We start from the raw sequence: 21,707 nt of genomic DNA, 5'->3' as shown, positions 1-21,707 counted from the left end.
TGACACTCACTTTGTAGCTTTTGAAACAATCATGTTAAATATCATGCACAAAATTTGGAAACGTATAAATTTTTGGAAAGAAAAGCGATAAGCCTTTATATGTTTGCTTTATTGATGACTTTTAAAGAAAAAAAGGGAGCAAATTAAAGCAAACTTTGTTTTTTGAAAATTTCCAAAACCCATTCGAATATTATTAAATAATTCTTTTAGCAAATGATATACTTGATGTTGTCTTCGCATTTTCAATCAGGATATGTTCGTTATATAACAATAGCTAACTATATAACGACTTCTCAAAGAAAGGCTTTGTATTGGAAGTTGTCCGATCCGAACCATTTTTAGTAGCATCCATCCTTGCAATCGTCCTAAGCAATCGTGGGAATAATTGTAGACGTTTTGTACTCATTTTTAACAGCTGTGTATACGTTGTCCAAGCTTATATCTATAATCTGTTTCTGCTGGTATATGAATTGAAAGAAAAGTATTCAATGTCCTTTATTCTTCACATTCAATTTCCAGCAATACCAGAACCAAATTCAAAAAATTCTTTATTTACATATTTCAAAACCATTTTCGTTAATAAAAGCATTGACGTGTGCTGCTGAATATGTTTAAATTAAAATATCTCCATTATCAGGCTTGGAATTTTTTAATTTCACGCAGCAGTATGATATCAGAAAAATATTACATTTTTTCGTTGATATAGAAAAACTTCCTTAACATAATTTGTAGAAGATTTGAAAAAGACCGAAGAACGTTAGAAATAAATAAAAATAAATTTTAACTTGAAACGTTGGCCATGCAAATATATCCTTAAAGGAATTATGTTTGTTATCTTTTCAATAATGAGACAAATGAAAACATCTTACGCATCATCTTGTAGCATGCATATAACGACTTTTCACAACAAGGCTGTGTTTGAGAAGTGGCCGAAAAAGCGGTCCGATCCGAAACATTCTTCAATATCAGATTTCATCAAAATATATCGATAGTTGCGATGGTGAACAGACAAGCTTAGATCGATTAAGAATATGACCCGTCTGAATAGTATTTTCATTGTAATTAAATAATATGTAAATTTGGACTACCTTCTACCCCGGCTACGGTAATGGTACTATTCAGTCGCTGACGCCCCTTTGCTCCTCGTCAGAGAAGCTGAAATGTGTCCTTATAATTTATATGTTTTTATAAAAATTTAAACTTTTAAAACGTTACAACCCTGTTTTTGATATCTCCATTATATAAATATAATATTTATGCATTTCAGCTAAGGCCGTCCAACGCATTAATAATAGATCGTATTTTAATAAATACTACTAAGACTCATATAAAATATAAAATAAGGCAAAAAAGGAAACTTCAAACTTTACCACAAATGTAACATCTCCTGCCTTTAATTATCATCCTGGCTAGTAAGCCGCTAATGTTAACACGGTTGCCTATTTTAGTACTTTATTAACTAAATCGAGTAACACGTGAATGTTGCAAGAACAACATAGGAGCAACGGTAGTAGTAGTTAACTTGCTAAGTAGATACAAACATAAGCATTTAGAATGAATGTTGAAGTTAAGTCGAAAAGAATAAAAATGTCCACCTTGGAGCAATTGAAAAAGTTTACGACAATAGTTGCCGATACCGGCGATTTTGAAAGTAAGTGAGGCTTCGCCATTGGATTGGATGTTGTTATATAAATGTAGATAAGAAATAAGTATTCTTGTAGTATTTTTTATTTTCTTTAATGTATATTCTAAAATGTGTTTGTTTTAACAACGTGATATAAAAAAAATATAAAAATGCGTTTACGATTGTATGTATAGGTTAGTTTTGTTAATTCATGACCATCAACTTTCCATTAATTGTAACCTTGAAATTATTACAAATTACAAATAGCGCATTTAATCGCAAAACCTTGCATTCTAATTAAATAAAACTTTCATTTTATATTTAATTAAAGGTATGAAACTTTACAAACCCACTGATGCTACGACAAATCCTTCTTTAATTTTAAACGCTGCCAAAATGGAGCGCTATCAGAATTTAGTGCAAGACGCTATAGAGTATGGCAATAAAGTTGGAAGGTATAGATGACTATACGTGAGCTTAGCTTAGCAGGTAGATAACATTTCCTTTCTTTTTTTTGTATTTATTAGTTCTGAGAGAGAGAAAATTGAGGAAGCTATGGATTACTTATGCGTTTCATTTGGATGTGAAATACTTAAGATTATTCCGGGTCGGGTCTCCACCGAGGTAGATGCTCGCTTATCATTTGATACCGATAAAAGTGTAAAAAAAGCCTTGAAATTAATCAAACTTTATGAAGACAAGGGCGTTACAAAAGAAAGAATTTTGATCAAGTTAGCTTCTACTTGGGAAGGTATACAAGCTGCTAAAATTCTGGAAACAAAACATGAAGTCAAGTGCAATTTGACTTTATTGTTTTCATTTGCTCAAGCTGTCGCCTGTGCTCAGGCGAATGTAACGCTGATTTCGCCGTTTGTTGGACGCATATTAGATTGGCACGTGGCCAATACCGATAAAAAAAAATACGCACCAAAAGATGATCCAGGTGTTATTTCGGTTACAAATATATATAATTATTATAAAAAATTTGGTTACAACACTGTTGTGATGGGCGCGTCATTCCGTAATATTGGTGAAATTAAAGCTTTAGCCGGTTGCGATTTGCTGACTATAAGTCCTTCGCTTTTAAAAGAATTGGAAAACGACGACGAAGAAATTCAGGCTCATTTGAATGTGGAAAGGGCTAAAAATGAAAAATTGGAAAAGTTAAGCATGGACGAGCCAACCTTCAGATGGCTGTTAAATGAGGATGCCATGGCTACCGATAAATTGTCTGAGGGTATACGCAAATTTGCCGCCGACGCTGTGTCTTTGGAAAAATTAATAGGCAAACAAATGAACGTCTGAGTTGAAGCAGATTTTTTCGTTTTCAATAAAATTGCATTTATCATATTCGGTTGATATGTGAACACTTATACTTATAAAATATTGTATATTTAATGTTTTTAAATTGTGAAATCTTTATTTTTTTATTGAGAAATAAAAATTGTTTTAAACCTTTGTAAATGATTGCAGAAGAATAAACTACGGTTTGGTTAATTTATTCAACTGATTTCATTTTGCATAAATAAAGGGTCGGTAGTAGCTTAATTTCATCGTTCAACTTACAAACGCTGGTAACCTTATCCGCTTGGGATACGACCTTGCCCACAGATTCACGATCATCTCCGTGTATAACTTTAAACTCATCGCCAATGCCTGGGTGTACTGGCGCCAAATGCTCACTTACTACGGAAACGATACGATCCTCTTGACGTAGAAACACCGAACAAACACCATTAGATACAGTACGTATAATACAAGTTTGTCCGACTAAATCTGTATCGTCGTGAGTATGGATTTTAACTTCTATGTCCGTAGTACACCAATCACTTATAGGTGATTCCAAACTGGCTCCAGGCGTCTGAGGATTATAAGGGGAATGTGGAGCACCCGGGGTATTCGGTGAATAACTGGACGGCGAAGGTGTGTTCATATAACCGACTGGGTACGGGGATGGGGCCGGACTAGGGCTAGGATTAAAGGGACTATAACTACGATCAGAGCCGTACAAAGTTCCAGGAGTCTGCGGCGGAAACTGAGTATTGATTTGATATCCCGGAGTGCTAGGATTATATCCGGGACTTGGACTAGGCTCTTCAAGTGAGTAATCAAAATCGTTGCTGCGTGCTGGAGTATTGGTAACATTAGGATCCCACGCTCCATGTCGAGGGGTCATGCTACCATCGTGCAATGGTGTCATTGAACTACTGTAAGGTGTACGACCCTCCGAATCCCAATTGGGTGTTTGATTGCCCAGCAATGGTGTTTTAGAACCAGCTGCAGCATAAATAGGCGTATGTGAACCATAGCCCGGGGTGCGAGCTGGTGTACGACCATATGACGATAAGCTGCCATCTTTTCCAGCTGCTCCAACAATAGCAATGTGGTTGCGATCAACGGAAATTGTCTGGCAAGACGTATGCAATTCTACACGGGCTGTACTTTCTGTAGCGTCCTTTACAATACCAACCACTCCTAACGATGGAAAGAATAGAATTTTTTTCCCAAATTAGTTGAAAAATCTTTAACATTACCTTTGTAAGGACCGCCGCTAATTTTAATTGTTTTCCCCAGAATCTCACGGTCGCGAGTAACGCGAAAGCCGCCACGTCCACCTCTACCACCGCCTCGACCACCGCGACCACCAGATGGATGCATCGGGGATTGTATGCGCGGTGACATAAAACCCAAACCCCCCAAAGGACCCAAATTATTCGATTGCGATTTGCTGCCTCCAGCTAACTGCAAATGACGCGTTTTGCACACAAATATACCGCCGTTCTCGGTGTACATACGGCAATGGAGAAAAGCCAAACTGCGATATAAATGCTTAATCTCACCAGAACGACCCTGTAAACAAAAAATATATATATCTATTATATAAAAATATATTAATTCCTTTATGTGAAAACTTGCAGCATGTGGTCCCTCCATAACTTTGACGATATCGCGCCTTCTTATTTGATTTTGATCGGCATCCAAAGCAATCGTATTACGATTTTCACGACGCTTATGCAAGGCAGTGGGCTTACATTCAATAACTTTACCATGCATTCCCAGAACATGGAAATTTTCCCGTTCCAAGCGGACAATGACGCCTACATTTTGAGGACTTAAGAAAAACCAAAATTAGATTTAAACGATAATAATTTTGCTAGTACGGTAACTTACTCTAATTGCACCAAATCACCCCATTGAAACTGGCCCAGGCAATCAACGCCCGTAGCTACATCTGAGCATAGTTGCAAATCACGAGGCAAAACTTCCAGCTCGTGATTGGTTAAATCGGATACTAACACAACGCGAGTAGGTTCGACGCGTATAATTAGACCGGTTTCACCCTCATAGCGTCCGGCTAAAACGCGAGCGTGATCACCAGTTTTAAAATATTTACGTAACTCATTTGCTTTAAAGACAAGAGGATCCTGAAAGGGAATAAAATCACAATCAGTAATAATAACATTATTGCCAATAACAAAAGGAAAACAACTATGCAAAATTTTTTTGCGAGAAAAATACCTTTAGATCTTGATGTTTGGGCATAACAGTGATCATGCCACCATCAATAGCAATAATTTTTGCTTGTAAATTTTCCAAGTCACCTAAGCAAACTTCCACGTTGTCACCCATGGAAAATGAATGGGCCACTGTCGGATCATCCTTTACTCCAGTAACAATTTCCAAGTTCACGTCTGCCACACAAACAATTAGATCGTTTTATAAAAATATTTATCAGGAAAACTAGTAAATCTCACCTTCAGGTTGCTCTTCAAATCTTTCTAATTCTGCCAGAGTGGGCTTAACACCATCGGCCAAAATAGCCGACATAGTGAAGTTTTTATATAAGAAACCTTTGCGAGAATAACGATTTCCTTCAAACAATAAAAAGTCGCCATCTGAATGAACTTCACCTCCGATAGCTCTAACAGCTTCAGGGTCAAATGGCTTCGCTGGAGGACGACGTTTCTTCTTTTGCTTATTATCGGCTTCCTGGTAGAATGGTAGAACAAGAAAGATAATAAAACTACATACTTTATTTTCTGTATATCAGTGGCTTACATTGGATGTCGATCGTAACGCTCCTCTCATACGAGTGTAATCAATACGTGGTAATAATTTTAAGTGAGCTTGATTTTGAGCCAAATCTACATAGTCAACCTGAGCTATATCATCCTTATAAAGACCACGTTTTAAGCGTACCCATTGCTTAACCTTCAGACCGACTTGCTCTTTAACCACTTTCAAAACATCAGTCATTTCTTTAATGGGTACCATTTCCTGTTTCCACTGGCCCATACGCAAATTGCCGACATTCTCTATGGCTGTTTTAACATGTGTTTGTTTATATGATTCAACATAAATGTAACCTTTGACGCCTTCAGGTGCTACCACTGACTTAATCTGCAGAGGTTCATCGGTATTAAGATATGTCAGAAATTTACGCATTAGCAATAGAGCAGTGGCTTTTTCTTCACCGATACGACACTTGATCATCCAGAGATTTGGATCTCTAAAAGTTATTAAATGTAACCATAACGAGCCATAGTTTTTTTTTTTATTATCATTTTCTTACTTAATTCCCGGTAATAGTGTCTGCTGTGTAATTTCATCGGACATTTCTTCACCGCCATCACCGAAATGCCTTTTGGCTATGGATTCATCGGCATACTTTTTACGTAAATATTCTTCAATCTCATCCTCCCTCTGCGTGCTTTTAATTAAAATGAAACGTATTACAGTTGGAGTCGACACTCAAATGTGCAAACCAAAGAGATTACTTACTCCCAAAGATTCGTGCCACGTCGACGTATTTCAATGTCACGTGCAGTTGGGCCTAATTCATCGATTTCATTGCCCACTATCCCTAATTCGTTAGCTCCTTCTTCCCATTCGTCATCTTCATCAACCTAAGCATGACAGACACATGTGGAACGCTAATTTTTAATGCAATTATATTCAAATGTTTACCTCGTCATCCACTTCAGCTTCGTCAATTATAAAACCACCAAAACGATCTTTCTTCTTTTTTTTTCGGGGTCTATCATCTTCATCTTCTTCGTATTCCTCGGAATCCACTTCATCACCATCATCCTCGTTATCGTCATCTTCATCACGTCCACGTTTATGACCGCGGGGAGAACCTTCTGAACCCGATTCTGAGCCTGCAGACCTTGAACGTGACCGCGACCTTGAGCGAGAAGGCGAATGTGAAGATCTAGATCCCGATCTTGAACGTTGTAACGATCTAGACCGTGAACGCATACTTTTCTGCGATTTGTTAGAACCCAGAGACCCATCTTCTGAACCGCTATCCGAAACATTACTTTCTTCTGAATCCGACATTATTGGCTATTGAGTATATGCGAAGCAATGCTTATAATGTCTTCCCAGGGAAATTTGCAGTAAGTATCTTGCTTAGTATTTTATTTTATTAATTTCAATAAACGCCACTTAAACAGAACAGCAAAAAATGAAAACCCTCAACACATCCAAGAGACAAAGAGAGAAAAATACTACTGTTGCATTGAATCGAACAGCATGTATTATATTTAAAACAAAGTGTACAGAAATACATTAAGTCGTTTTACGATATGAGAGTTTTACGATCACACATGAACGGTATGTACAGTAGTTTTTAAAACCGTATGTTTTATATTTCTTCGCATTCCAATCAAAGGTAGGCACAAAGGTCGGATAGGAAATTCAAAAGAAAACATATGAAATTGTTTATAAATCAAAAATCGTACGGAACATTTTTCAATTTTGCACGTCCTTTCAATTTACAGCGCAGCATATTTAAAAAATGTTGCGTAGATTCAGGTTGAAATAACGCAACTCGCAGGCCATTTCTCTTCTAATATAAGTAAAATATTTTGATATTAATTTTTATATGCTAGAGTACATAAAGCAATCGTAAAAAAACGAATATTCGATGTGATGTGGACTATTTGGTGAGCAGATATACTAATTGGTGGAAGAAGATAAAAACAAAATTCCTCAAGGTACATCGAATAACGTTTGATCGCTTGACTTTTTCTTTATATGGGTGTAGAAGGCTCGATATGGACAATTAATAGAAAAATCTAAATAAATAAAATTGTAAGTAAGATAAGCTACATAAGTGTAGCTCTTACTTTACACGATTATCTAAAAGATGCTCTTTAAAGTTATATAAAAATACGATTTAAAAGACCGTCTATCGCATGAAAGAATATCATTGCTTGTAGAAAGCCGTCTTCATTTCAATAGTAAACCAATCTTTTTATATTCTTTCTTGTTTTCTAAATATATTTTATGAATTTGATTTGAAATAGTTTCTGAGCAATTTTTCATTCACGAGAAATGTTGACGAGAGAATCGATCACCCAAAAGACAAAAAAGTGTCGAGGATATTCACGTGTGTATTCAATTGTAAGCTATTTTTTGCAATGCTAGTCCAATGGAGGGAAGTGAGCGAGATCTATTTTACTTTTTATGAAATAACGGGTGATTTCACAATAAAAATCGTAATTGGTTTTGCTGTTGGGGTGTATATAGCTATTCAGATATTACGCGTTTTAAGTCTAGTTCGTTGGGTTGTAAAATACAGAAAAAGTTTTAAAAACTCTTTCGATGTAAGAAAGTAAGAGAAGAGTTGAAAAGGGACACACTCGTATTGGAATATAATTTACATTAACATTCCTTCGTAAATAACGGGAGAAACGCTTTACATATTAGCGTTATGAAGCGCATAACATGGGACGCATTCATTTAATTGGGACATCAATTTATTGACTTTGAACAGATGTCGATTTTGCTTGGACGAGTCAAAAATAAGCAATCCCTCAGACCGAAGGTGACAGAAAGTTTATCACTTTTTCGATCAATGAAATACGTTAAATTTCCCAGCTCATAAAAGTGAAGGAACTCAAGCATTACTTCCAAAAGAAGGAAAATATATTTCGTACTCGAAAAATGGTACGAGTATGTTTTAAAACCATTTAAACTTCATGGGAAGAATGCTGCTGATTGATGCAATAGTTTATCCGCTATTTTCTGCTCAGTCCCCCAAAATGAATGCCTACTAATTTTTCAATTTTCCGTCAAATTTTACAAACGTCTGCATATGTGCAAACCTTACTCGGGGAGAAGAAGAAGAATTAATATTAGAAGAGGAAACAAGAAATAGCTTTCTAATTTACATCCACAAGTCATCCAGGTTTTTAAGATTGTTGTCCACTGGACTCTATTTGAGACTAAGCTTAGTCTTTTTACATAATCGAATTTGATATCCTTGCAATCTGGTTTGCAAAGGGGCTTTATTAAGGGAATCCTATTCATACATATCCAAGTGAATGGATTTTAAATTTTGTATTATGCATTTTTTTTATGCAGATATCGGATAACCATATGTATCACTTAAGAATTCACGGTTTTTTTAAGACTTAGTAACCAAGGGATTTATTTCCGCAAAACCCCATTAAATTTTGAACTTGGCAATACCGAATTAAAAAGCAATTTCTCAAAAGTCAATTTTGTTGGTCATTGTAGGAGCGCATTTGGCATATTTAATATTATAAAATATTCCTTTTCCAATTTCAAATAAACCATGCAGTTGGAACAATTTAGAGAGTTACCTAAACCTGGATTCAACTTTGATAACTGCAAAAGAAATGCCGGACTCATTAAAAACGGATTTCAGGCTCCAAAGGCCGTTAAAACCGGGACAACTATTGCTGGCATAATTTTTAAAGATGGTGTCATTTTGGGTGCTGATACGCGAGCCACCGAAGGCCCCATTGTAGCGGATAAGAATTGTAAAAAGATACATTATTTGGCTAAGAATATGTATTGTTGCGGTGCTGGCACTGCCGCTGACACCGCTGCTATCACAGATTTGATTTGTTCCCAACTTGAACTGCATCGTCTTAACACTGGACGCCAGGTGCAAGTAGTTGTTGCCAATACTTTGTTAAAACAAATGCTGTTTCGTTATCAAGGACACATTAGCGCTGCTTTAGTTTTGGGCGGCGTTGATCGGACGGGCTCTTATATTTATTCAATTCATCCACATGGTTCTACTGATAAACTGCCCTATACAACAATGGGATCGGGCACTTTAGCCGCTATGGCCGTTTTCGAAGCTCGCTGGAAACCAGATATGTCCGAAGAAGAAGGAAAGAAATTAGTACGTGACGCTATTGCCGCTGGCGTGTTTAACGATTTGGGATCAGGCTCGAACGTGGATTTATGTGTGATTCGTAAAGATTCAGCAGACTATTTACGTGGTTATGAATACATCAGTAAGAAGGGCGAACGTCAACTCGATTATTCATTCAAAATCGGTAGTACTGCAGTTTTGGAAACTAAAATTGAGCAATTTGATATAAACGAAGAGATACGTTTCGTCCCGATGGATACTGCATAAAAAAATCTTAATTTACAGATTTTGATATACTTTTTATCCTAAAAAAATAAAATTAACGCAACAAAATCAATATAGTAACCAAGAATTAGAGACACTATAAATAGAGAGCTCCATATAAAAAACGTATTGAAGGCAGTTGCAAAAAGGTCATTATAGAAATACTTTTTCTTCATAATATTGCTATTAATGCAAGTAGTAGTTAAAATCTTGGAAATCCAGATTCCGGGGTTCCATTGTTAATAGTTTTCTACGGCGCTGACGAAGTGATTTCAGCTGACCTACAATTTTGCATACGTTGCCCCCGTTCGTACCGATTATTCGCATGATTGAAAAAAGACCCGAATTTCTTGATTTTCAAAAATAGAAAGAACATAAAATGGCGCAATAATACGGCCGATAAAAAAGTTTCTAGTCTAAAGTTGAATGGGTTATTAATTAAGTTTAATTAAGATTTAAAGAAAGTGTTTCCTATCCTATGATGTCTATTAATGTATTAAACGATCGATTTTTTCAACTTGCCCTTCAAATTGTGGCTTCTAAACGTCGGTTATGTATCCGTTCTTACCATTTGTTATTTAAAAATCTTTTCTTTGGAGAATAAAGCCAAAATGATTTATTTCTATAAAAATCGACTCATTAAATAAAAAAGGAAAATAAAGCAAAAAAAAAAAAAAAAATTATAAATGCATATATAAAAAATAGTTTACAACTTTTGTAATAAATACTTTAATTCCAAATTTTGCTTTTCCAAAAACATGCATTCATGGTCTATTTGTTCGCGCTTTTTCAAAACTTCCAAATAATGATTTAAGCCATGTTCTATTGTCTTCCAAACATTTTGTTTATCTTTAGCTAAATAATAATCAAACTGATGCCAATAATTCTCAATTTCTTCTTTACTCCATTTTAAAAGATTTAATTGAGAATCGTCATCCTCGCAAGCACTGATACATAACGAGGCAGTAAATGAATTATAAAATTTTCAGAGAAAAGTAATTAATTTTTAAAGGAAATATCTTACGGGTTTTCGCGTGGTTTACCACGTTTGCCGGTCTGATCGCTGGTGAATTCGTTTAAAGCAGTTAAGACCAATGCTGGTTCCATAACTAAGTAATGATTATGACAATTTTTTGCTGCTTCTAAATTCTATAAATATTATAAATACAATTTATTCTTAATTTACTTAAATTTCGATCACTTATAGTAATCACATATAACCTGTTCGTTGTAACTTTCAAAATTTTCTTTTTGCTCATTTTCATCATTGACACTTCTAAAGGCGTACATCGCTTTCAAAGACTCCATCGATACGCCTTTCGAACAATTGGGACAATATGAGAAGGGTTCAAAGTATTTCACCAAATTCTCAACTACAGTTATGTCAGTTATGCGCAAAGCCTTTACGTTCAAAAAAACAAATATACATACATATATATATATATATATAAAGTAATTATAAACTAATCTTAAAATTTTTATTGTATACTCACCGCAAATATATTTTCTATACGAACAAGGCATTTGTCTTCGTCCGTGTACGGTTTTAAAATTTCAAATAGTTTCGATTCCACTAAGAAACCGGCACGATCGGATATTTTCTTTAATATATCGTGCAAATGATTGTAATTCATTTTTTTCTTCTTGAGATCTTCTTTTTGAGATTTGGCGGGTTTGGCGCCTAATAATAAGAAAAAAGCAGCTTAGCGATTAACTCTTTTTTAAGTCGTTAACTATTTCACGAATATTGGAAGAATTTGTGGAGAATTTCATTTCCGATTCTGTTCGCAAAACATTAGATGTACATCTATCCATGCACAATATGTACGTACGTTTGATCAATGGAAACGAACGAATCGAAGTAACCGTGATTTTTATCGCTAAGTTAAGAAAGTAAACTAAAGGTTGAAAGTTCATTCTTGTACACTTCAGCTTCTAACCTGTTATTTTATCGGATATATATTGAAATCATCTAAAATTACAATAAAAGAAGAAAAATCACTATTATAGGCCAGGGCTGACCATTAAATACCCTAAATCATGTCGCAGTTATTCGTATAACGATTTTTCAAATTAAGGCGATATTTGGAGAAAGTGGTGCGATGCATTGTCATTGTCAGTCATTTGGTCGAAACATAACAGTGTACCAGATTTTATCAAAATATCTCGAAAATTGCTCCTGAACACAAGGAAAAAATAAGATAGATAAACGGACAGACAAGTTTAGATCGAGTCAGAAAAGCATTCTGAATCGTTTGGTATAACAAAAGATAGGTAAGTAGGTTGTATACATCTACACAAACTTAATTTACCTTTATACCACAAGTGATGTAACTTAAAAATGTGACGTGTGAGTGATTTTAAAATCTTCTCAAACAAACATACATTCCAACTACTGTTTAGAAAATAGATTTTAAATGCAGCAAAGCATGCAAACTTAAGAGTTTCGTTAAATAACGGTTAACACAGTGTTAGGGCAGCGCCTTAGTGTAACATTTAATCAGTTCGGAATGTGCTGGTCATTTTGGAGCAGGCGAAGACGTATAATAAATATATCGAAAACGTACTCAAAACTATATACAGTAAACAAGTGGGACAAGGCCCATCATTAAGTATGTGTCATATAACGATGTTTCAAAGTATGGCGTTTTAGTGATATGGGAAGTAGTCAAGGGCGTTCGTCTTTGGACCATAACCAATCGGTGTACCGATGTGTACATCCGGAAAATTGCGATCTATAGATTGAACACAAGAAAGAGAGACAGACGCAACTAGGTTGATTCGGAACCACTTTCAGAAGCGATCGATGTAATAAATAGTAGATCGACCCCACGTTCATCTGGGTCTTACAGGTTTTTACCACAGGGAGTAAGGTGTAAGCGCTAATATATGAAAAAACAAAACATCACTTCCAGTGTTTCAATCTCAGCCTTTATCTTTACTTCTGGACTCATTACGAGGCAAATATTGAAGAGTAATTATAGTCGCATAGTCTTCTAATATATGTAGCTAAGTGGACTGCGCTGTCCGCATTGATCAAAAGTATATATATATATATTTTATTTGGTCTACGCGTTACGAACACGAACAACGGAAATAAAAAAAAAAAAAAAAAAACATAGGAATAAAATGTATTTACTAACAATGCTTTACAACTTTGATAAGTTGTAATTTATGTAAATCAATGTCTGGCCTTTCCCAGTCCCTGACTAATTGTTGCTCGTATAAAATTCGATCGATTTCCATAATGCTGGCAAAATATTCTTTCACTTCTTTAAAGTTAATATCCCAAATTTTGTGGAACTTTTTCAAATAAAAGGAAGAAAAAAAATGAAAAAAATTAATGAAAAAGGAATCAATTGCAAAAGTGCGATAAGATCATTATCCATTCGGTCGGTCAGTCAGTCAGTCAGTCAGTTTGAAGCATGTTCTTTTACCTTTTTAACGTTAGCTCGGCGAAAATTCTCCGCTTTCGAATGCATATCATTAATGTGGCCATGCAATTTGTGAATATCGTCGCTCAAATGATTCATAATTTGTTTATTGTTACGCTTCAATTGGATTAAGCGGCGTTTCATTGCAACAATATTCTCATTCAATTTTGCCACTCGGCGTTTTTGTTGATTATTAATGATGACATTTTCTTCATTTCGCTTTTGCAACACTTGATAATTGTAATCAATTTTCTCCGAATTTAATAACACATTCGCACGCGTTTTTCGTATTTCCAATTCCATTATTTCGGCATCCTTTTCTAAACGCACTTTAGTGGTACGAGTAATTTCCTCTTGCTTCGCGATAATGTTTTCCAATTTGTTTGCATAAAATTGTTGCTTCTCCTTGACTGTTTCCTGTTTTTCCTGCTCTTTTACAGTTAACGCGAAATATAGATCATTCCATTTTCGATTACATTCATCTTGAAATTTTTCCCTTTCATTATCGATCGTATTCTGAAGCTCGTAAATGTTTTCTTTATATGCCCTCTTCATAAGTTCAATTTGATTATCGATTCTCTCGATCAGGAAGTAAATATCGGCTGATTGTTTAGTTTGATCGGCCAAGTATTTCTCATTTACACGTTTCAATTCCTTTTGGCATCGTTCAATCATCTCATCTTTACTTTGAAATAATTGAAATATCGCTTCTTTCTGTCTTTCCAATTGTTCGTTAACGACCATAGGTTCTTTATGATGCATAATCATACCCCATTTTTCAGAGATTTTATTGAAATTTTTTAAAGATTCCTCAGCCTCCCGATTCAATGCTTCTTGCAAATCTACGAAATTTAATTTAAATACGAGAACATTGGAAAAATAATCATTTACAATTGCATAATTTATATATCATTAAATTAATTACCTTCAAATCTAGCAGTTTTGCTTTGAGTTTGTATTACTTCTTGTTTCTCATTATAAATCTTAATATTGTTAACGAGTTCATTGCCAAAACTTAAAAGATCTTCTAAACGGGCGTCACTTTTTTCCAACTGCAGTTCAATGCCGGTTTTGCCACTTTTTGCACCCCTAGCAAAAGCAATTTAAAAAATTAATATTAATTATAAATAATAGAAGATCAAATTTTACTTTTAGCAAGAGATGAGCGGGTACACTAAGTTCACTATACTACATTTGAGACTATATTCATTGGAAACCCAAATTCCTTACCAACTTCGGGATCTCCGAGGAGACCATTACATAGGGCAGCGTAGAGAATCGCCCCGGATGAAAATATGCCGTCTATTCGTGTAAGAGTTAAGTACATGCTATTCTTTACTGTGTAATCGTCTGAGGAGTGTCCGTGAGGCAAAATTTAAATCCGTACGTTAGTCTTAACAGCCCTCGATCCTCACAAAGCGCAACTGAACAGTGGCTCCAAATATATTAAACTTCCTGTTCGATCTTTTGATGAGTTAGACAGACGGATGCACGATTGCGTTATATAAAAGTTTCCTTAGTATAAAAGGTTTACGCACACACTTCTTGCCTTCCGGACAAGGCTACCTTTTCAAATTTTTTACTTTTTTTTTTTGAGTGGACTAAGCCCATGAGAAATATGAGTCCATATAATAAAATATGATCATAATGTACTGCGTATATATATGCACGTATATATTTATTTTAAGATTAAAAAAAAATTGTGACTATTATTATATGTTGCGGCGTAAAGGGATATATAGTGATGTAAGAATGATGTTGCAAACTTTGGCTAAAACAAGACTTTTCTAGAGGTAAAAATAAAGTTAAGCAATGGTAAAAAGTTATCATGAGTTGAAAACACGAGATGAGCATAATTTTTTGCCCATTTAAACTAAAAAGGCTGAAAGAACTTGCTATAACTGTAGACCTGAGATATTAGGCACATTCGCTTCAAGCTTAGCACATATCATTTGTGTAGCACGAATCATTTTTAAATCTTCTTCTTTTTTTTAATTTAAAACGTAGAGATGCGAATTAATAGTTTGCGTGAGAAATAAATTATGATTATATCTAGTTTTGGTTCAGAGGTTTTTCTTTTCTGAACGAAAAAATAGCTTCTCCCCAGTTCCCATTTTGGATGCAAATTTGAGTATCTTCTTGGAAACCGCTTATACATAATTTAATTGCTTAAAATTCGAACTTTCGTTTCACTTTCCTTTTAAGAAATAAATTAACAAAATATGATTAAAATAAGGAAACTAAAACCCATTTTTTGCTAAAATAGCGATGGTTGTACTGTCCTTTTATAGTGGTCAATTTATATATTGGATCCGAAATTAGAAAATTTAAAAAAAATAGTCTAGAAAATCTACTTCTTAGGCCGTTTAGAATTTGAACAAGGTTTCGCAACAGATTTAATCGGTTTTAAATCTTTGCCTAACATTTCCGAATCATGAAATCTTCAAATTTCAAATGAGAAAGGATTGAACATACATGGTTAAAATTCTCAATTTCACGGTAATAAAGAAAACCGTAGACGCTTTTGACGGATGCTTTTACTCTTGATTCCTGAATCAAAAGCAAAGATTGCAAGTACAAATTTTAAAATATTTTCTTCTTATGTATATGCAGAGATACTTACCCTTCGACAGTCGGTTCTTGTAATTTTTCTTCAAGTTGTTCGCGTAGTAGGTGACTCCGTTTATCAAATGCATGATCATAATTTTGGGAATCTTTGCTGATATTATACGGGAAAAAATCAGTATACAAACTGTCTATTGATACATCTTTTTGGGCTTCTTCTACTAACTCTGTTGGACATTCAGTATCCATTATTTTTATCAAATAAAAATTTATATAAAAATATTTCCGTTGGTTCTTTTGTTTTGCATATAAATAATATAATTGTAATTTTTTTTCTGTTATTTCTGTTGCTATGTTAACTTGTAAAACAGGGTTGTTAAACTCCGTTAAAAACGACAAGAAAAGTATGTTAAAAACTATGAGTAAGCATTCATTGCCAAGGGTATAAAAATAATAACTGCCTTATAAGAAAGTCAATAAAATTATCCGTTAAAGAAAATACTTTTTAAAAGTACAGGATAATTATATTTAACTTATGAGTCTCAAGCCTGTATTTAAATTTTGCTTACAATTTGTTAATTAACTGATATAGACTGCTGGATGGGCTTGGATCTTGTGTCAGTTACACATAATAATTTATCACACAATTCTTTAAAACTCAAAAAGGAAAATTCTTTACAATTCAACCTTGCTTAGCGAGCTTATAAAAAAGCCAACTGTGTATTCTTGTGTACAGCATTGCCAGTTCTTTAGATGGCAGTTGTCATTTTCAAGCAAGTTCACTGAACATTAGTTGACAGCTGGTAAAGTTTCTTTCTTTCCGAATATCAAAATGACGGTGCGTGCTGTTTTTTATTTTAAGCAAACTGAAATCTGAATGCATCCAATAAATCTTTTAAACAACATTTCATAATAATATTGTGAGATTATCGCAAGAATTCTAAATTTACTAATTGCAGTGTTATTAAATTGATTTGAATGTGTCCGTTATCTGTAATAGAGTTAACAGTTTGTTTCTCTTTTCGATTGCGTTATTTTAGGCCGCCGCTAAAGCAGAACCGGTGAAAAAAATTAAGCGAGATCCTGCTAAGAATCCTATGAGAGAATTGCACATTAGGAAATTATGTTTGAATATATGTGTAGGTGAATCTGGTGATAGACTTACTCGTGCCGCTAAGGTAAGGTTTTCGTTAAACAATTCTAATCAAATTAATTCTAAACATTTTCCTTTACATATTGTTTAGGTATTGGAACAATTGACTGGTCAGCAGCCAGTTTTTTCAAAAGCACGTTACACTGTGCGATCGTTCGGTATTCGCCGTAATGAGAAAATTGCCGTGCACTGTACGGTACGTGGCGCTAAAGCTGAAGAGATTTTGGAACGAGGTCTTAAAGTGCGCGAATATGAGTTGAGACGTGATAATTTTTCGACCACCGGCAATTTTGGTTTCGGTATACAAGAACATATCGATTTGGGCATCAAATACGATCCATCAATCGGTATTTACGGTTTGGATTTCTATGTAGTCCTTGGTCGTCCAGGTAAATATATATATATATGTTGTGTAGTTTATCGCCTACATATCTGCACGAAATTAGGTGTGTTTAAAAATTATTAAATTCTTTAAAGGCACTCAGTCAATGTGCAAAGAAAAAATCTAATGGTGCTTAATGTGTTTTCGTGACTAAATAAAATGCAAACACACGGTTCTATTCAAACAAAATTTTCTATTAATTCCCTATAGAAAAATAATTTATTTTGTTTAATTGTCGTGGGACACAGCGGTACATCGTTCATGTCCGCGTGAAACTCATCTATAGCCTTCTTTTTTTTTGGCGCTTAACGATCTTCCTTTTTTTTCTAGGTTATAATGTTGCTCATAGGAAACGTAAGGCGGGCAAAGTTGGTTACCCTCATCGCCTTACCAAAGAGGACGCAATGAAATGGTTCCAGCAGAAATATGATGGCATTATTCTTAATAGTAAAAAATAAAAAAAGCAAAAGTTATTTCCTTTTCCATATAAATGCGTGCCTTTTATTTATATTATGGTAACAATGCAGGCGTTTTATAAAAGAAAATAAAACATTTTAAATTTATTCTAGTGAGTTTTCCTTAAGCATGAATGAGCTACCTCCTTCCCTACGTTCAACCTGGGTGTGTTCACATAGATATTGCAAATTAGTGTGGGTTACGATACATTTTCTATTTACTTTGAGATAGAAAATATAAATATCACAAGATCTTGGAAATTTGTTTGTAAACGCAGACATACGTTATTGTTTAAAAATGTAAGTTCGCAGGCTTTGCGAACACGTTTGTGATACGGGCAAATGCAGCTCCGAAGGTTATTTTCAATTTATAGTTTGCCTATAAAGTAAAAAGTTAATCAGTTTTCGATCAAAAGAGACTTTGTATCTAGAACGTTCCGTTTATTTCTCTTCGCAAGGGAGAACTTTGTCTTCCCATTGTCACAGAAAATATTAAGATTTTACAGGACTTGGGCTTTAATTCTACTGCTCATTAGTTCGTTTCACGTCTAATTACAAATTAAATTTTTCGAATATCTTTTAGTTCGTAATCTAATGAGGGCGGGCGAGTTTGTGAAGAACGCTGAAAAGTCTGTAAAAAAAAGAAGCTTACTTTGCTCTATGAAAGATTTTGAAAAAAATTTTTAAGATAAAAAAGTTGTGTGTTGTAGCCACTTCTTCTTTTATTCTCTCTATTATTTTTTATACTTATAAGATCTTCCACTTCGCTCTCCCTCTCTTTTAATATGACGAAGGAGATTGTGGATTGTTGATCGGCGATAGATTGGAAAATAATATTCTTCTTGCTTAGTAGAGTTTAATAAACGGAAATGAATTTACTTACAACTCCTTCTTAAGTACCATAGAATTTCTTTATTATTTCGCTTATTAAGAGTTTATTTTCTATGAAGCAGCATGATTGCTGATTCAGCAGGAAATAAATTTTTTTTTGTTGTTATTATTTATACAACTTTTCTATAATTTATATTATTAATTTATAAATTTCACAATTTGAAAAAAAAAATCATTTTATTTAAATTAACGAAATAATTATATGAAAATAAATTAAATAATAATAGCACGAAATCGCTTGGGTTATATGAATCGTTTCTACACTTTATTGTAAAAGAATTTTGATGTAAAAAAAAAAAAACGAAACAGAAACGGAAAAAGTTCATACATTTACAAGTTTTTACTTATCCTGTTAGTCATTTATTTCTTGACAATAATGTATAATAAAACATAAAAAAAAAAAAAGTATATCTTTATGCTTATATTATAACAAAATTTAAAATTAAGACATTCAATATTCATTATGCCGATTATTTTATTGTTGCTCGCTAATTAAATATGATTTTTGTTGAGACTTTAATGCTTAAAACAATGATTTTCAGACGCTCTCATGATCAATTTTTTGCAATAATGTTTTTTCGTTTGCAAAATCACACGCACACTTCACTTATTGAAAAAAGTTTATGTAATCACTAATAAAGAAAGAAAAACACCCTAAAGGAAAATCGAAATTTACATAAAACTGGGCTTTTAGCTTAAGCTTATTAACGTTGGTGCTGTTGTTGGTATTTTGGGCATAAAGATCAAGAACTGCTGCCGTAACCAACATTTCCTTTCGGTGTTGTAAATAGTTGAGCTCGCATTCTTTAGATATATAATTACACATCCATCCATCCATCCATCCATCCATACAAACACACACATACATATACAAAAAACACGCATGAAATGGAACAGAGACAGAGAGAAAGAGAATTTTGAAAATATTTTACATTTACATTAACAAATTGCTTGAGTTGAATCATTACACGGTGATGCAGCTGGAGGTTGATTAACGCCGGGTGCGGTATTGACATTTGAGCCCTTAACAGGGGTGTTGCTACCACCATGCATATTATTGGCTCCACTCCCGGAATTGTTAGTATGGGCCATCCATGAAAGAAAATTTCCGCCCTGAGGCGAAGAAATTAATAAATAATTCTAAAGCTATAAAGCGACTTTCCTTAAATATTGAGAACTCACCTGATCTTGAGTCTGATTTTGTAGCTGATTGCCCAAAAGGCTCCATTGATTAAGAGCAGCTGCGACTATAGCTGGATTCATGGGCAGCGAGTTTAAGTTAAGACCCACACCGAGAGAATTGTTCATGTTCTGTCCAGGCGCCGCAGATTTCGGTCCCTGCGAATTAATGCCTAATGTTTGAAGATTGGGCATATCCAAATTTCGATTCTGATGATTATTCCAACCGCCACCATTATTATTACCATTAATACCATTGCCCTGATGCGGCCCCGGCATATGATTATTCATATAGTTGTTCCCGTTGCCCCTTTGATATGGTCCCATTGCCGGTTCCGAATTCCGACTAGGACCCCCTGCACTACCGCCCATCATGGCATTCATGCCCATATTTCCTCCCGGATTGCCGTAATTTTGACCATTACCACCAAAATTGCCGCTATTCATACCGTAGCCTCGCATATTCATCATACCGTTACCGTTCTGGTTCATCATGTTACCATCGCACCGATTTCCTTTTTTATAGGATCCTCGATGTTCACCCACCCCGTGTCGTCCACCACCAAAATTTATAGGGCCCGAGTGGGGAGCTAAACTAACAGAACCGGGAGAATTTCTACCACGATTTTGTTCACCTTTTGGTGCTGCATTAGACACGTGAACAGAGATGCCTAGACGAAAAAAATATTAAAAAGGACGATGTATAAAATTTGATATATTCTTACCTTTTATTATATGGTCCTCGCCGCACAGCGACTGAGCCACTTCAGGATCAAGGAAAGTTACGAAACTAAATGCACGAAAAGGTTTAGGTATAAAAACGTCTGTTACTTCCCCGAATTTTGAAAAGTAATCTTTTAAGTCATCAGCGTTCATATCCTCAGTACATCGCCCTACAAATACCTTGCAAGGTACCTGATTAACCATACCCTATAATTACTCTTAAACACATATCATCAAAAAAAATTTTAAACGAACTAACCTTAGAGTTAGGTACTTTCACTTCACACCAGCGGCCATCGATTAAATGTCTTGTAGATAATACCCGCACCTGTACATCATATGAACCGAATCGCACAAATCCAAAACCTTTTGATTGTCCCGACTTCATATCTTTTTTAATCTGAGTCATTAACACTTCGCCATATGTCTCAAAGTATGAACGTAAACTATCCTCAGTGGTTTTCCAAGGCAGGCCTAAGACAATTAAATCCGTGCAACGCGGACGTGATTCAATACGTTTCGTTTTGGCAGTTGAATTTTCCAAATTATCATCACTTTTGCGTTTATTTTCTGAAAATTCAAAGTGAATAAATCATACGGTTAAGGAGTTTTCAAAAGTTCCGTTGCAACCTTTCGGAAATACACAATAGTAAGCATGTGAACCCCAGCCGATTTCTACGTAGGGTGGGAAAAATCTACCCTCATTCGAACGTACCCCGCGAAAGCACTTTGTTTCTTCATTAATATATTTAAGCCCACAAGCACCTGGAAATAAACGGTGGAAGTTGTATTGAAACCCAAAAAAGTAGAAATTTGTTGTGCTTTTATAAGAAATAAAAGGTGGAAGTTGTATTGAAACCAAAATAAGTTGAAATCAGCTGTAACAAATAAACAAAT

The 21,707-nt window shown here is 34.7% G+C and overlaps 6 protein-coding genes across 8 annotated transcripts in view; 3 read left to right on the top strand and 3 right to left on the bottom strand.

The window, feature by feature from the left end:
* Positions 1-1,459: 1,459 nt before the first annotated feature.
* On the top strand, positions 1,460-3,068 carry LOC119635574 (probable transaldolase). The gene is made up of 3 exons (XM_038030440.1): positions 1,460-1,651; positions 1,956-2,079; positions 2,152-3,068. The coding sequence occupies exons 1-3, from the start codon at positions 1,555-1,557 to the stop codon at positions 2,927-2,929; spliced, it is 999 nt and encodes a 332-aa protein (XP_037886368.1). The 5' UTR covers positions 1,460-1,554; the 3' UTR covers positions 2,930-3,068.
* Positions 3,024-7,117, bottom strand: LOC119635572 (transcription elongation factor SPT5). The gene is made up of 10 exons (XM_038030436.1): positions 6,593-7,117; positions 6,407-6,531; positions 6,198-6,335; positions 5,684-6,134; positions 5,380-5,614; positions 5,144-5,316; positions 4,796-5,049; positions 4,541-4,736; positions 4,159-4,474; positions 3,024-4,099 (listed from the first exon to the last, which is right to left on the bottom strand). The coding sequence occupies exons 1-10, from the start codon at positions 6,965-6,967 to the stop codon at positions 3,123-3,125; spliced, it is 3,240 nt and encodes a 1,079-aa protein (XP_037886364.1). The 5' UTR covers positions 6,968-7,117; the 3' UTR covers positions 3,024-3,122.
* Positions 7,118-9,104: 1,987 nt separating this feature from the next.
* Positions 9,105-10,622, top strand: LOC119635575 (proteasome subunit beta type-7). The gene has a single exon (XM_038030441.1). It carries the CDS (start codon positions 9,213-9,215, stop codon positions 10,029-10,031), a length of 819 nt encoding a protein of 272 aa, XP_037886369.1. The 5' UTR covers positions 9,105-9,212; the 3' UTR covers positions 10,032-10,622.
* Positions 10,623-10,734: 112 nt separating this feature from the next.
* On the bottom strand, positions 10,735-16,276 carry LOC119635832 (dynein regulatory complex protein 1 homolog). The gene is made up of 8 exons (XM_038030839.1): positions 16,086-16,276; positions 14,388-14,551; positions 13,466-14,304; positions 13,172-13,331; positions 11,522-11,709; positions 11,243-11,429; positions 11,053-11,164; positions 10,735-10,975 (listed from the first exon to the last, which is right to left on the bottom strand). Exons 1-8 carry the CDS (start codon positions 16,274-16,276, stop codon positions 10,735-10,737), a joined length of 2,082 nt encoding a protein of 693 aa, XP_037886767.1.
* Positions 16,277-16,778: 502 nt separating this feature from the next.
* On the top strand, positions 16,779-18,053 carry LOC119635577 (60S ribosomal protein L11). Its single transcript, XM_038030445.1, has 4 exons — positions 16,779-16,865; positions 17,068-17,205; positions 17,272-17,569; positions 17,893-18,053. The coding sequence occupies exons 1-4, from the start codon at positions 16,860-16,862 to the stop codon at positions 18,018-18,020; spliced, it is 570 nt and encodes a 189-aa protein (XP_037886373.1). The 5' UTR covers positions 16,779-16,859; the 3' UTR covers positions 18,021-18,053.
* Positions 18,054-19,146: 1,093 nt separating this feature from the next.
* Positions 19,147-21,707, bottom strand: part of LOC119635573 (TAR DNA-binding protein 43) — a 3,045-nt gene continuing 484 nt past the window's right edge. The window contains exons 3-8 of one of the 3 annotated variants that reach the window (XM_038030439.1): positions 21,441-21,583; positions 21,070-21,380; positions 20,813-21,017; positions 20,091-20,758; positions 19,877-20,021; positions 19,147-19,712 (exon numbers count right to left, since the gene is read on the bottom strand). In XM_038030439.1, coding sequence (XP_037886367.1) covers positions 19,711-19,712; positions 19,877-20,021; positions 20,091-20,758; positions 20,813-21,017; positions 21,070-21,380; positions 21,441-21,583 — 1,474 coding nt within the window. In that variant the 3' untranslated portion in view covers positions 19,147-19,710. Of the gene's footprint in view, positions 20,022-20,090; positions 20,759-20,812; positions 21,018-21,069; positions 21,381-21,440; positions 21,584-21,707 lie in introns of all 3 variants that reach the window. The other 2 variants (XM_038030438.1, XM_038030437.1) reach the window with 2 other exon arrangements.

The sequence above is a fragment of the Glossina fuscipes genome, unplaced genomic scaffold, assembly GCF_014805625.2.
Source record: "Glossina fuscipes isolate IAEA_lab_2018 unplaced genomic scaffold, Yale_Gfus_2 27, whole genome shotgun sequence".
Lineage (NCBI taxonomy): Eukaryota > Metazoa > Arthropoda > Insecta > Diptera > Glossinidae > Glossina > Glossina fuscipes.
The sequence above is the reverse complement of the archived record's forward strand: the minus strand, read 5'-3'. Positions and strand labels throughout refer to the sequence as shown.